The 15,918-nt window shown below is 40.8% G+C and overlaps 1 protein-coding gene across 1 annotated transcript in view; it reads left to right on the top strand.

The window, feature by feature from the left end:
* LOC129488026 (myosin-IIIb-like) overlaps positions 1-15,918 on the top strand; it is a 38,293-nt gene that overhangs the window by 15,612 nt on the left and 6,763 nt on the right. Inside the window, exons 3-5 of the mRNA XM_055289673.2 lie at positions 1,356-1,460; positions 1,706-1,805; positions 4,326-4,402. Coding sequence (XP_055145648.1) covers positions 1,356-1,460; positions 1,706-1,805; positions 4,326-4,402 — 282 coding nt within the window. The remainder of the gene's footprint in view (positions 1-1,355; positions 1,461-1,705; positions 1,806-4,325; positions 4,403-15,918) is intronic.

The raw sequence follows: 15,918 nt of genomic DNA on the forward strand, positions 1-15,918 counted from the left end.
GCATGCTGCCTACAATTTCAGGGTATTTCTGTGCTCTGCTCAAAACAGTTAAGAACCCTTGATTTAGGATGGCTTGTAGCAAACCCAAACCTGCACATTGACTTCTGCAGTTAGTAAAAGTCATCTTTGGAAATCCTTAAGTTGATGAAAAAGTATTGTAGCAGGACGAGCCGCAGACAAAACTCCTCAGACACTGAGTTAAAGAAGGAAGTGGTTTATTCGGCGGGGAGCATCGGGCAAGACTCCTGTCTCAAGAGCCGAGCTCTCTGAGTGAGCAATTCCTGTCCCTTTTAAGGGCTCACAACTCTGAGGGGGTCCGCGTGAGAGGGTTGTGATTGATTGACTAAGCGGGGGGTACGTGAAGGGCTGCATGCACCGGTGGTCAGAGTGAAACAGAACAGACCGGGAAGTTTCACAATGTCTTTTCTATACAATATCTGGAATCTATAGATAACATATGCGGTTAGGTCAGGGGTCGATCTTTAACTACCAGGCTTAGGTCAGGCAGGCCCAGGCCTGGTTTCGGGTCTGGTTCCTAGGCGCCGGGCTACCTGCCTTTTGTTTAGCTTTTTTTTTCTTTTCTGGGTATAAAACAATATAAAACAATATGAGAGGGTCTGTCTCTCTTCTCTCAGTATAACTGCTTTATGTACTCAAACTTCAGTAAGATACAATATATGACAAAGAACAAATATGCAAAATAAAATTAGTGTTTTTAATTACAGACAAAAAAGAAGAGCATAAAGTTGCTGAGAGCCTAAAATTGAACATTAAAAAGTTAATAAAAGCACTTATGATGCAACTTCACTCCATAAACTTTATCTCAATGGCAGTTCTAGGAAGAGCTGCTGGTTGGGCTTCTGATACCTGCTAGCACTGGAGAAATCACTGAAATTTATTCTCTCTCAGGTATCAAGGGCATCCATCTTTCCTCTCCCGGTTTTTCCTTATCCTCAAAATGCACATTAAAAACATAGACAATATTCACATAAAGTGAAAAATATCCAATAAGTTGCCATGATTATTTATATGCTTTTTCTTTCCAAAAATTTTCTTTCTAAAAAATTTCTAATTGTGCTTTATATTTTATTTTTATTTTATATTTGGCAATTAAAAAGTTAGCATTTTGAACATGCAATTTCACTCATAAATCATCACCTCGAATAAAAAATGCACACGCAAAGGATTAGATTAGACTGGGTAATGGAAATGTGAAGTCTGAGTATTCCAAGCTGGAGTTTTGTAATCTGCAAATTTACTACATTGAATCAGTATAAGTCAGCTTTTCTTAATTTCTTTTTCTTTTCTTTCTTATATGTGGTCTCCTGCTCTGTGTCTGGCACCTCTTCTCGCAGCTGTGTAATGGGGGCTCAGTCACTGAGCTTGTCAAAGGTCTACTCAGATGTGGCCAGCGGTTGGATGAAGCAATGATCTCATACATCTTGTACGGGGCCCTCTTGGTAAGAACATCTATCAAACGGGGTATGACAGCAAATGGGATGGTTTGTTCATTGCTTGGGTCTTTATTGCATATTAACAATGGGGAAACTGCCCTATGATATGCGAGGATTATTAACAGCAGGAAGGTGTAGCCAAATGTAGACTTTCATGAGACTTTTCAATAGTAGGGTAATTGCTTTAAAATAAGCGTGTAAATTTCCCCTTTCTCTTTCCTGTTGTTTGGTGGTGGTGGGATGCCACGCAGGGCCTTCAGCATTTGCACAACAACCGAATCATCCACCGTGATGTGAAGGGGAATAACATTCTTCTGACAACAGAAGGAGGAGTTAAGCTCGTTGACTTTGGTAATGACTGCTTGTCGTTTGTTTTCTTGATGTGTGCAGTTTAGCCAAAGGGGACAATTTATTGCAATCTCAGAAGACTGGGGCTTCTCTGCTACACCATAGGCTGAGGGACTTTTCCAGTCAAACACAAGCTGGAGGGGGTGGGGGCTCCAGATGGATCACCCTAGGAGCTGCTGTTTGCTAATCTATTTTCAGCTTTAGAAGCAATTTTATTAAAGATTGAAAATAAAAGTGTTTCAAAAGGAGAACTTGATGGAAAAACTTTTCAGTTTTCTGCTAAGAATTTCACATCTCAGGGCAATTGTCTATAATTTACATTTTGTCATTTCTTCTTTTGCATATGAAAAGAGAAAGCAGTTTTGTCTTTCAAATGACTTTCACTAGCCTTAGGCATGCTTATTCCCAGTGAGCAGAAGGTAAAATAGTCCTCTGGGCCTGGGAGCTAACATCCTTTTAAATTGTGTTTATTGCTGCTACATGTGAGGCTGGTTGAACTGGAAACATTAACGGGAAATGGAAGTGTTAGAGGAAATGCAGGGCAATATCACCTAAGGCCAGAGAACTATTAAATATCTCCTTGTAATATCATATGTTGATATTCATAAAACAACAAACCATTTGGTTTTTTTTTTAAGTTTATTGAAGGTTTAGTCTTCTAAATGAGTTCAGCAATAGTACTTCAGAGTCATTGTTACAAATAATGAGAAAACATTTAGAGAAACACTTTAAACGTGTTGTCAATGTCATTATAGTAAACACGATTGATGATTTTTAAAAGCATATTGTCTTATTGCGAAGAAAGAGTTCAGTGTAAACATGTATCAGTTTATCACTTGCTCAGAAGAAATTACTTAAAAATAAATGAAGTTGCTTTAGATGTACTGGTCTATTTTTACTGAAACAAGCAAAGAAAAATAGCAGAGGGAGCATTTTGTTTAAGTCTTATGCTCCTCTTTATAAGGAATGATATAACTCCAATAATATGCTGTGTATATAACATTTGAGGTGTTTTTGCACGTGATTCTGGGGACTGTAAATATGTTGTGAGGGGAAACAGACTGGAAGGATAAGATTGGGGTGGGAATTGATACTGATTCATTCACTCAGCAGCTTTGCGATTTGACGTGGAGTCAATGTTCCTAATCTTTCCATTAGAAGGTTCCTGAACTTTCAGTGGCTGCAAAAGAAATGTCTAGAAATTAAAATCAGAAAGGTATAGTTGTTTTTGCCAAAATTGTGGTGAAGGACTTGGTAAAATGGGAAATTATCTAGGTCTAATAGACTTTAAAGAGCTTCTTGGCTCTCTAACAAAGAGAATGTTTGCAGTTAACACAACAGTCATCCCCCAATAAACTCACAGACCCTTGGCAAATATATGCTCATGTTTCAAAGGTGTGTCCTTTGCTAAGAACACATAGTGTTCAGTTTGTAAGTTTTTGTCATCAACGACATTAGTGGCAACCTTTGTCATTCTCTTAAGGGCTATGTGAGACTTCTGTGTGGTATGAAAGAATACCTTACATGTGTAAAATGCTTTGCAATTTATAAAGCATTTTCACATTTGTTCTCCTATTTGGTCTTAAGAAGAACCCTCTGTGTTAGGTGTGACTGTTGTGATTATCCCTAGTTTGAAGATGAAAAAACTGAGGCTCAAAAGTGAACAATCACATAATTAGTAAAAAGCATAATTGGGATGGAAAACATTGATTCTTAATCCGGTGGACCTTTACGCCCTCGTGATACGAAGGAGACAGCTGGTTAAAGGACACTGGAGTTACATTAGAATTCAGGTCCTCAACATTGAGCCCCAGATAATATTATTAGTCATTTTCCTTTTCCATTTGACAAACACAGCTTTCTTGCCAGGTTTCCAGGCTTCTAGGCAGGATAAGACACTGAAACCTTTTTATGTCTACACTGATGCTCTGTTACAGATAGTGCAGCCGATCTTCTTTCTCCATAAAATGAAGCCCCTTATTAAGAAAGAAGTCATGTGAAATAATTTGGAAATATTATATTTCCTATTATAGGATGATATTTTGGATTGATCCTAGTTGTTGATATTTTTCTTTTGATTTTTGCAGTGATATAGACAGGGATGTCCATTAGGGAAAAAAAAAAATCCTAATGATTTAAATAGAGTGATAAATGCTCCACAGTTGTAGTTTGCCAGCTACAGCTATGGGCCAAATATGACCTACCTCCTATTTTCATATGGCCTATGAGCTAGGAATGGTTTTTACATTTTTAAATGATTGGAAAAAAAAAAACCCAAAATATTTCTTGACGTGAAAATTATATGAAATTCAAATTTCAGCATCTATAAATAAAGTTTTATTGGAATGCAGCCACATTCATTCATTTATGTGTTTACTATGGCTGCTTTTGTACTATGACAGCAGAGCTGAGTAGCTGTGACAGAGACCATATGGCCCACAAAGCCTAAAGTACTTATTTGGCCTTTGTGGAAAAAGTCTGCCAATCGCTGGTCTAGCATCATACTTTACTCTTTCCTTATAGGTGTTTCAGCCCAACTCACCAGTACACGTCTGCGGAGAAACACATCTGTTGGCACCCCATTCTGGATGGCCCCTGAGGTAAGCTGGAAATATCTAGCTCTTTCTTTACACTTGTTGAAGGCCTTGGTACTATGCCTTTTTATGGGTAAGTCATATGCTCTCCAGAATTTTTAGGGAGAAGAAAGTCCATTATCCTCATTGAACCGTAAGAGTACTAGTTTGGTCAGCAATGCTGGTGACATGTAATCTCAGAAAAGCAAGATTAAGTTATAGCTATCCCATAGGATACCTTCATGCAATTAGAAGAAATTGTCCCTCCAGAAGATGCAGCCCCCTCCAAGGGCCATGGCTTGGCAAATTCATCCAGCCCTTGCATAAATTAGAAAAAGTCAACTTCCCTGGATAGATGCAGCCCCAGAGGTATATGGCTTTGTGAAGAGCCAGATTTCAGCACCAACTGGCCTACAGAACTATATGCGGTGGCCCTGGTTGTTTTTTTTGTTACCAGATACATAGCAACTTATCTTGTGTACTTTGTCCGCTCTTTGTAGTGAAACATGGGATTTATTCCTAATTTAGGTTTGGCATCATCACAGAACTCTCTGGAAAATGACGCATGTAGAAGTTTGGGGAACCTTCCAGCTAGATGAGGCATGCTCTGAAACACCAGTGCAGTTTAGTTTTTCAGGTCATTTAATTCCACAGTGTGCTGACCTTTGCCTGAGAGCAGCTTTCTGGATTAAACAAATGGGTTCTTTTAATAAAAGGACTCAGATGGTCACCTCCTTAGATGTCTTTCCATCTCTGCATGATCGTATTTCCTCTCTGTGTGACTGCCAAAGTGGTCTCCTAACAAAGTAAGTGGTTCACAGTAATCTCTGCTTAAATTTCTTCAATGACCCCCCCGCCTCCCATCATCTATGGCTCTTTCTTTCATACTTGGGTAATGGATAGGCCCATTTTAAAGAAAAAGAAAAATGCTGCAATTTCCAGTGTTTACCTAAATCTTAAATATTTCTTAAATATGTTTTACAAAACGTAAAACTAGATATAAACTCTTTGTCATTTTTATTTGTAGAAGTATAAAACCAAAAGGAAAAAAATGTATTATGAAAAAACTATTATACAATGCCAGTAACATTCAACTAAGCAGCTTTAATTTTATGGGACAAGTGATACTGTTTTGTGAATCTCCATTGTCCTTTGCAGTGTGCTTATGTTTCAGGACACAATAGTATGGGTTATTTTGAGTCTGGCACACCTACCACCACGTACCATGTGGCTACTCAGTTCTCCTACTACTTTATCCCATTTCAGCTAGCATAATCTGTTTGTTCAAACAGTACCTCCTTTGATCTCCAACTGTTACATCTGTGTTGGCTTAGTGCCAACTTAATAGTAAACATAATATGAACACTGTGTGACAAATGGTCATCCAGATTATCTAGACTATTTTTACTCCTCCTTCTCCCATTATTATTATTAATACAATTATCATTGAAACAAAACCAAAAACGTGAAAAGTTGTCTAGGGACTTTGTGAATCCCACTTTGAGAAACACTGCAGGATAAAGTCAAAACTTCTTTGAATTTTGAATAAAGCTCTTAATATTCCAGCCCTATGTATCCAGCATTATTTCAGATTACTTCCCCCAATTTACTTGTTCTTAATGCCCCAACAGTAGTGAACAACAGGTGACTCTCCAAATCCCTACTGATGTGTCTTTCCTTTAAACCCTTGGTGTACTATTATATCATCTGGAATGGCCCCCGGGCCTCTGGAAAATTCCTTCTTAATTGGCAAGTCTCAAATGCTAGCTCTGCTGGGAAATATTCCCTAATCGCTTGCCCACATTGACGCTCCTTTCCCTAAGTTTCCACCACGTCCTCACACCCTCCATTAATACAGTATCACCACTGCATTGTAGTTGTTGGCAGGCAGGTCTCCCACTGGACTCAGCTCTGGCAGGGACTTGGGATGCCTAAGCTCGTAATATAGTGCTTGATGCAGAGTCCATGCTCACAAAAAATATCTGTTGGGTCAGGAGCAGTGGCTCATGCCTGTAATCCCAGCACTTTGGGAGGCCGAGGCAGGCAGATCATTTGAGATCAGGAGTTTGAGACCAGCCTGGCCAACATGGCAAAACCCTGTCTCTACTAAAAATACAAAAATTAGCTGGGTGTGGTGGTACACACCTGTAATTCCAGCTACTCTGGAGGCTGAGGCAGGAGAATTGTTTGAACCCGGGAGGCAGAGGTTGCAGTGAGCAGAGATGCCACCACTGCACTTCAGCCTGGGTGACAGAGTTAGACTCTGTCTCTCAAAAAAAATAAAAATAAAAATCTGTTGAATGAATGAATGCATCGGTAAGAAAGCCAAAGGGATAAGATGCACTTGGAGGACAGTTTGAGGATGGCTTCACAACTATTGATATTAGCAAATTTCTCTGTAGATTTAGATCTGTTCTGAAAGGAAAGCATAACTAAGGTCACTCAACTAATATTTGGGGTGGCATAACATGGAAGATGGTATTCCTGTTCTAATCTATAGCAAATTGGTATTTTCAAAATCACAAAATATAATTAAGAGAAGCATTTTCTTGGCTTTGTATATTTATGTATAAATGGCTTTGTACACTTATTAAGAGGTGTTTGTGGCCGGGTGTGGTGGCTCACACCTGTAATCCCAGCACTTTGAGAGGCCAAGGTAGGCGGATCACGAGGTCAGGAGATCGAGACCATCCTGGCTAACACAGTGAAACCCCGTCTCTACTAAAAATACAAAAAATTAGCTGGGCATGGTGGCAGGCGCCTGTAGTCCCAGCTACTCGGGAGGCTGAGCCAGGAGAATGGTGTGAACCCAGAAGGCAAAGCTTGCAGTGAGCAGAGATTGGGCCACTGCACTCCAGCCTGGGAGACAGAGCCAGACTCCGTCTCAAAAAAAAAAAAAAAAAAAAAAAAAAAAAATGTGGAGTGTTTCTGTAGGGGACAGTTTATGGTGAGCTTTTTGCTCAGATTCCCTGAAGTGGTTCCCCTGTTAGCTGGGAAAAGCCAGCACTGCATCCTGCCTGTTGGCAGTGGATCAATTGAAGAGTAAGCAGTTTAAGGTATAGACACCTTGGCAGCACGTTGCAAGAGTGAATGTCTGACTGTTCAAGTGCAGGATTCTCTCAGGATGTGTGATTGTGTCCAGTATGCTCTGCGACCTAGGCTGTAGCTCTTGGGAATCAGGCCTGCACCATTCTCACATTTTTATTTTCTAAATGGAGAAGGATTTTTTCCAACAAAGTCTCTTTTTGCGCCATAATCCTCCATAGGAATGTCCACAAGTCCATCTGAGCAATGCTTTGGGTCAAGAACAGTCCTTGAAAGTATAATCAGTAATTGTTCAAATTAACACTGTCTTCATATGATGGCCTGTGTAGTATATTGATCCTGATATGCTTTCACTTCTGCTTGTATGAATAAGTGGTCTTTAGATTAAATACAGCAATGCATGCAATACCAATGCCAGTGGAATAAGAGCATTGCAGATGACTTGTGCTTTATTTTTAAAATGCAGCTGAGAGATCCTTGATCCTATTTTATTTTTGAGGAATTGAACTAAATTGTTTTTTCCCTTTTTTATTTCCATTTTTATTCCACAAGCTTGAGTAAGTATAATATTTAATTCAGATAGCTATTCTACAAACAAGATAGCTAATGGAATGTGACCACAGTACAATAAAATGTTGATGAGCAGTCAAGACACACAGTTCACTGGGGCACCTCAAAGCTGCAGCATGAAATGACTCATATTGTCAACACTCTCTACTCATTTTCTCTTACTACCTCATTTAGACACTACTAAAGTTGAAAGATACTGGCAGATTAGTATCAACTCAGCAGTGTAGGAGAAGAGTTCTGTGGGATGCCCTTAGTGTATTAGTACTTTGAAACAATACTACTGGGGAAATAAATTGCTTGGCATAGTAAAAGGGTTAATCTAAAAGTCAAGATCAGTAGAATTTTTTTTTTTTAAGATGGGGTCTTACCATGTTGCCCAGGCTGCTCTCCAACTCCTAAGCTCAAGCATTCCCTCTGCCTCAGCCTCCCAAGTAGCTAGGACTACAGGTATGCACCAACAAGCCTGGCTTAAGATCAGAACAATTTTTTATAAACTGAACACACTGTGTGTGAGTAGCATACTGTGACTACAAGAAAGATTATCGTAAGAGAGAAAGAAATATTTCGCATGGAGACTATTTAGCAGATTATCATGAGCAAAATAACTTGAACAATAATTAAGTTTCTTGTGTAATAAGATCAGAGGTAGGTTGTTCCAGAGTTTGTTGATTTAGCAGCTCATAATAATAAAGTCATGAAATCTTCAGATTTTTAAATCTCCCTGACTATGTCTGCTGCAAGATGCATGGCTTCATTGTTCAGGGACTGACTTTAGGGCAGTTATGACAACAGTGCCTGTGAATATCTGAGGGGCAGTAGTGGCTCCAACATGCCAATAGCCACAGGTGAAGGCACTCATGGTACAACCAAACAGTAAGAAGTTAAAGTGGGTTTTCCTCCACTCTTGGGGTTGAAGGCTTGTCCACCCTATATTTATTTCCCCGGTCTGCTGTAATCAAGTAGTACAAACTGGGTAGCTTTAAACAACAGAAATATATTATCTCACACTTCTGGAGGCTAGAAATCTGAAACCAAGATGCCAGCAGGGTCAGGCTTCCTCTGAAGCCTCTAGGGGAGGGATCTTGCTTTGTCTCTTCCCAGCTACTGGAGGTTTGCTGGCGATCTTTGGTGTTCCCTGGCTTGCAGCTGCGTAACTCCAGTCTCTGCTTTTGTAGTGCCATGGTATTTTCTCTGTGTGTCTTCACATGTCCACGTCTTCTTATAAGAACACCAGTCCCGTCAGATTAGAGGCCCACCCTACTCCAGTATGACCTCATCTGAATTCAACTAATTGTATATGCAGTGACCGTATTTCCAAATAAGTTCATGTTCTGAGATTCTGGGGGCTAGGACATCAATGTATCTTTTTTTTGGAGGACACAGTTCAACCAATAACAAGTTCCCAAATATTAATATTTAGCACCCTTCCTTTGTATGAAATCATTCAAGTTTCCAAGGTAATTAGTCAACTATTTAGAACGTGCAGGGCTGCAGGTTATAGATGCTAGCATAGTTAGAGGGCTCAGCTTTGCCCATTTACACACGCACACACACAATCACCTCCCCTACTCCACACCCGCCACACACATAGACTGTCTGCACTGTCTCAGCCTTTGGTGTTTGAGGCAAACATGGTTCTTTCTGAATGTACAAAGCATACCAAATTGCCTTCCTGTGTGGGCTCCCAACACCCCCAGACTTTTGTTCTCTCCTACCTACTCTCAGGCAAAGCATTTTTAAAATTATTATTATCTCCTGAGATGTTTGGCCAGCTCATAGTCACTTCCTTGAACCTTCTCTTTACCTGATTAAGCCTCTCTGGTCTCCTGGCCTATAACTTTAGCCTGCATTTTACACACTTAAAAAAACCCACAAAAACAACACAGTCTTCCTATTAGCCATGTTTATGATATCTTTTCTCCTCCACTGTCTCCTGACAGCCAATTTCTTATAGTAAGTAATATGAGTAATAGTATCCCACATTTGCATAGAATTTGTACAAATCGTATTTTAAAAACACTATCGTCTACCTGTGAGAGTGCCACTCGGGCATGACTACACTGATGTTGTAGATAAAGAATCTCAGGCTCTGTCAGGCCAAGTATCCGTAGACACAGAGTGGGTAGGTGGGCAATGGTGACCGGAATCCATATTTTGTGACTCACTCAACTAAGGGATTTCCAATATAACCCCGTGTCCACTGTCAATATTGCTCAACCAATTTTTATATCAAACACAGGCCAGGTAATATCCTGGCCTATAGCAAAAGGGATACAAGCCTAGTTTATGTTGATTAATGGTAATGGCAGGGGGTTAGGGGTAGTTGATACCTAAAATACTTTTTCCGCCATCACATATGGCAAAGAATTAAACTCAATGTTTGTAAATGACTGAAACCCAAGAGAAAGAACCAATGTGGTCATTATTGTTTTTATTGAGAACACCAATAGACTTTTAAAATAATGGCTTATATTTAGCTGATGTACACTGTGTGACCAGGCTGGTTGTTAAGATACTAAACTGTACTCATTCTGGATGGTAAATGGACACCATCCAGAGCCCCTCGAGTGCTCCTCAGCCACCAGAGGTGCCCTGTCTTTTACCCTGGGACACTTCTGACCTAATGATCCAGTAACTATGGGGGGAAAGATCTGTTTGACAAGCAGGGATGGCCAGTGCCACATGCCACCTGATTGTCAGATGAACACTGCACTTGCTAAGCAGAGGGAGGCATAGTGGGAAGGAAACTTTCACTTACTGAGGACTGACTTTATACCAGGTACTATGATAGGGGCTTTTAAAGTATTTTATTTCATTTTCACAACAGCTCTCAATAGTGGATATTATTTTCTCCATTTTGTCACTGAGGAAAGTGAGGCTTAAAGAGCTATAGGAGAAATTGGGCCCAAATTCACATACCTAGTAAATATTGAAGCTGTTTGGCTTTTCAGAGAGCATGGGAATGCAAGTCCCATTTTGCAGATGAAGAAACCAAGGCAGGGAAAGGATACTTGTACTCTCACTTTACAGTGTGTTCATATGGGATATTCAGTGTGGAAAATGTGTACCAGCTAACTGAGACAACAGCTCATATAACAAAGACATGCAGAGATATAGTGGAAGTATACTCTGAAATTGGAGTGTGAGACCCATCATTTTAAAAGATGCACATGAAGGACCTATCACCTATAATTTATAGGTTGACTACACTTTGCAATTCTGCCATGCATTAAGGATCTACTATATGCAGCATCTTCCTAAAAAAGCTAACGGTCTGTTTCTGTACTGGAAAACAGACTTCTGGATAAAATAAACATTTGCTTCTTTTTAGAAAATTTTCCCCCTCTTTACTTCCATCTGCTCATTGTTGCAAACAAGAGCTAATCAGCTGAGCAGAGAAACAGATGTGCTGTGACGGCTCCAAAAATGGGTCTCTCTCTGCCTGGCAAAGGGTCGTTGACAAGGGACGGTTGCCATAACAACTAGCTTACACCAATGCAGAAATATCGCAAGCTTTTTGCAGCCACTCTTGCCTTTGTTAATTATGCCAGTCCTAGTAAATGCTACCATAATGCTATTTCCTTTGGCATTGCCAGGGCTAGAGATGACAAATGAGATATTTTGCATCAAAGGGCTGAGAAAGACATACAACGCTATAGAGTTGAATTATTATTATTGTCATTATTACCATTTTGTTTCCTAAGCTCTAGCTAATGGGTTTGGTTCCCAAATAAGAGCTAGCGTTTAGCGAGTGCTTACTATGTGTTAGGTGCTAAGTGAGTTGTGTGTATTAACTCATTTATAAATCTTACAACACTACCAAAAAGGGGGTGCTATTGCTAGTCCAATGTTTTAGATGAAGTAGGTGAGTCACAGAAAGTAACTATTCTTGTCCTTGGACAAGTTATTAGGTGATGCCACCAGAATTTGAACCCGGATGTTTGTCTCCAAAGTCCTTACTTTTAACCACTATACCACAGCAAATTATTTAATTGTGACAACCAGTGTACCAGATAAGTCGTGAATTGTTTTTCCCCCCAATTCTTAACTTAGATGAGAATTATCCTTCCTAATATATGAAGGAAAATGTAATATTTCAATGTGATGCTAAAAGCCAGTGTAATTAATGCCCAAGAGAAGGCTATGGAAAAAATAAAGTTCTTTAGAATTGAATTTAGGAGATTTACATTTTAGTCTTAGCTCTGCCACTCATCTTCTAAAAAATGATCGTGGTTCAGTTATTTTAATATGGCTTCAGTTTGAGTAAAAAAGCACAAATTTTAGAGTCATATAGATCTGGGAGCAAATCATAGATACCTGCTACCCATATAACCAGTAACCTCAGGCAAGTTACTTAATATTTCTGACTAGTAAAATGGGGAGAAGTTAAAAGAGGTAAAATGGGGAGGAAAAAAACCTGCCTCAAAAGATAAAATGAAATAATGTACTGCAACTGTTCAGGGCAGTGCCAGACACAATAGGGGCTTCTAACAATGGTGGCATATGTTGCCCCTACCCCTACCTCTGCTTAGCCTGTTCTCATCTGTAAAAAAGAAGAAATTGGCTTAGGTAGCCTTTGCCTTTTAAGGTCCTTTCTATTTTACAGGGAACATTTACTGTTTTTAGAGGGAAGACCTGCTTTCAGTTCTCATAGTCCATGGCTCTGATGTTCCACAAGCAATGAGGGTGGGATCTCACCAAGTTCCCAGTAAGAGTGAACTAATGATGATGCCATGGCTGCTAGATTCCATTTTACCTGGCTCTGTTAAAAGACAGGAGATTCATGAGACCCTGTCTGCCAGTCATATCACTGTGAGGAATGCAGGCTTCGGGAGCTCAGGAGAGTTAAATGAGAGGTTTAGAACTTCAGATCATTGGCTGAAAGACCTGCCTACCTTCTCCAGAAACATTCATCTCTGAGATTCCGTAACCTTTTCCTGTCCCCTGGTTCACCCCAGGCATTGTGTGTCAGGCTCCAAGAAACAGATTCCTTCTCTGGTTCTGAGGCTGGCCGTGGCCTGCCTACATTTGCAGAGTGGTTATGTCTTCTAAGGCCCTGAGGCACAACCTAGACGCTCAGTGTTCCAGCAGGCAAAGGGCCCAGGTGCGGGGAGTGGAAATGACTGGATGCAACCCCAGGTTTTCACCTCAGCTTCAGCGATACTTCCCTCTCAGCTGGAGCTCTGTGGGGAGGTTGAGTCGTGTGTCATATGTCAGTGTGGAGGCGGGGGTCCGGTTCTGGAGGAGGTGGTGATATGTTATTACCCTCTTCCTGGTGGGTCTAAATATAAGACCCTATCTGAGGGCTTTAGATCCCAGACGCGCACAAGCATGTGAGGCCCAGAGCGGAGGCCTCACATCCCCTCTGAATGCTGAGTGAGAAGTGCTAAGCCAGAAATGTCAAAGGAACAACTACCAGGAGCATTTGGAATCTTTAAGCCTGTCCTCACTCCTCTCTGGGGAGGTGAGAAGGGTCAAAGCGTCTGCTGTTGCCCCTTCTCTTCATCCACCAAAGAGGAAAAGAGGAAAACTGATTCTGTTACTGCAGGAACAGAAGTGTTTGCTGAAGGAATGTCAGAGTTGGCCTCAGCTCTTCCTGAGCTGTGGGTCCCAAATTACCCATGACTGATCTCCAGTCACTGCCTCCACTGCCCTGTTCTGGGTACAGTCTCAGCCCATGAAAGAGAATTCCCTCCCAAGCCAAACTCTACATTTGCTTCCTTGCGTGATGGCCTGATGGCCACTGAGCTATCATGAGGGCAAATGGAGGAGAGCAGTCAGCATGAGGGATGGGACCTCAGAGGAGCCTTGAGTAGGATGAAATAGGAACAAGTAGAGGCAGATGGACCAATGTTTCTTGTGCTCTAATATGTCCCAGGTATTTCTCATACTTTTTTGCAAGGGGAAGTGGGGGGTACAGGGTCTTGCTCTGTCATCCAGGCTGGAGTGCGGTGGTGTGATCTCGGCTCACTGTGACCTCCACCTCCAGGGCTCAAGCGATTCTTGTGCCTTAGCCTCTCTAGTAGCTGGGATTATAGGCATGCGCCACCACGCCCAGCTAATTTTTGTATTTTTAGTAGAGACAGGGTTCATCATGTTGCCCAGGCTGGTCTTGAACTACTGGGCTCAAGTGATCCACCTGTCTTGGCCTCTCAAAGTGCTGAGATGACAGGCATGAGCCACAGTGCCCGGCCTCTCATACCTTTTTTAATTTTAGAGAGCTAAACAGAATCACTCTCTAACAGGAACATATGACATTCTCAAGGACATCCTTATTTACATGGTGCTGTCAGCCTGGGTGAGGACAGAAACCACAGATACTTGCTGATGAAGGGGTATGTCCAAGTGGGGACTTTCAGATACTCTGATTGATTTGCTTCCCTTCCTGTTTTTCAGATGTGTCATGAAGGAGAAAAACATTTTTTTCCTCAATAGTTTCTGATTGGGTGCTCATCCTGCAGTTCTATCCCCCACTAGCTGTGGCCTTGAGCGCATATATCTCTTAACTTTCTGAATCTGTTTCCTGACTTGGTGTAATAATACATGACCTGACAAGCTGTAAAATGGACTGAATTGTAGAGGTTCTCCTTTTCCTTAACATACTCTGGTAGAAATGGAGCACTAACTGGCAAAGGAAAGGGGCAGCAAGGGAGAGTGAAGGGACAAGGAAGTGAGAGGCGGCAGGAAATCCATCTGCTTAATGCTTGCATGCGGTGCCTATGGGTTCATAGCGTAGACGTTACTGTGACTGCGGCTCTGTGAATATGGACTCTATTTAGAAGTGGCTCAGCATTCTCCATAATTACAAGGATTCCCAAGAGATGCTTCAATCAGGAAGGTGGTAGGTGACCATGGAGTTTGCTCCTGCTTTGGTCATGAACCGACTGTATGATTTCAGACAAATCAACTGACTCTCCCCTCAGGCCCTCAGTTTTCTCTTCTGTAAAAGAAGGGGGTTGAATGAGTGAATCTTAAAGATCCTTTCATCGTCCATCTCTGTGTGAGGAAGCTCTGGAACAGACAAGGACAGTGGGATTGCACTGGGTCTCCAAGCAAATGTGCTCCTTCACTTTTTGAGTACCAAGGACACATACGAAATTTGGACATGCTAGGAGCTCTGTAGATATTGGTCCTGAGTCTGAGAAGGGGATTTAACACACAAGTAAGAATAAATGATCTGTTCCCAGGGCTTCAGGGAATTTAGGTGCAAAAATCAGTGTGTGGGCTGACCTCAAACCCAGAGTGAGTTCCCCTTCTACCCTCTACTGGCTATGGTGGGAAGCTGGTGTAGTGTAAGCGTGCTTTGTGTGTTTTTAATTTGAACCTGGCTTTATTTCTCTGTAGACTTAAGCTGAAACTTACAATCCTGGGAAAAAAGAGACCCATAGAACATCACATTATAATTAGAGACCTTCCTGAAGTTCATAAGAACAGTCTAATTTAAATTATTTCTGGCAATTTCATAGGTACAAAATGTGGATTCAATCTTAGCCCTAGTTTTAGTTTTCTGAAAGACCATCCCCCTGCCAAATACTTCAATTTCAGTTCATCTAGTCCATATTCCCTTTACAAAAAACAAGAACGAATCTCAAATATATCCTTCCTTGAAATTATGTATCATCTTAGGTAAGAAACTTCATTTGTTTATTCAGTATCTCAGTTTATAACACTTTAAGATGTTCATTTGTAAAAGTGATAAAAATATTTGCTACTGGAATATTTATACTGTAACTACAACTTCTGATTCCAGAGAAGTTCTGACTTAGAAATCTTTATGATCAATAATATTTATCGATTATGCTGCATGAATTAGGTAAGCAAAATTAAGAATCCTATTTGCCTCCCTACCTCTCAGCCCATCTTATTTGCCAGTCTATTGCCTGCATTTTTGGGCTCAAGGTCAGCCAAGGATTAATAGTTTTAGGTCT

Source organism: Symphalangus syndactylus, chromosome 8, assembly GCF_028878055.3.
Source record: "Symphalangus syndactylus isolate Jambi chromosome 8, NHGRI_mSymSyn1-v2.1_pri, whole genome shotgun sequence".
NCBI classification, from domain to species: Eukaryota; Metazoa; Chordata; class Mammalia; order Primates; family Hylobatidae; genus Symphalangus; species Symphalangus syndactylus.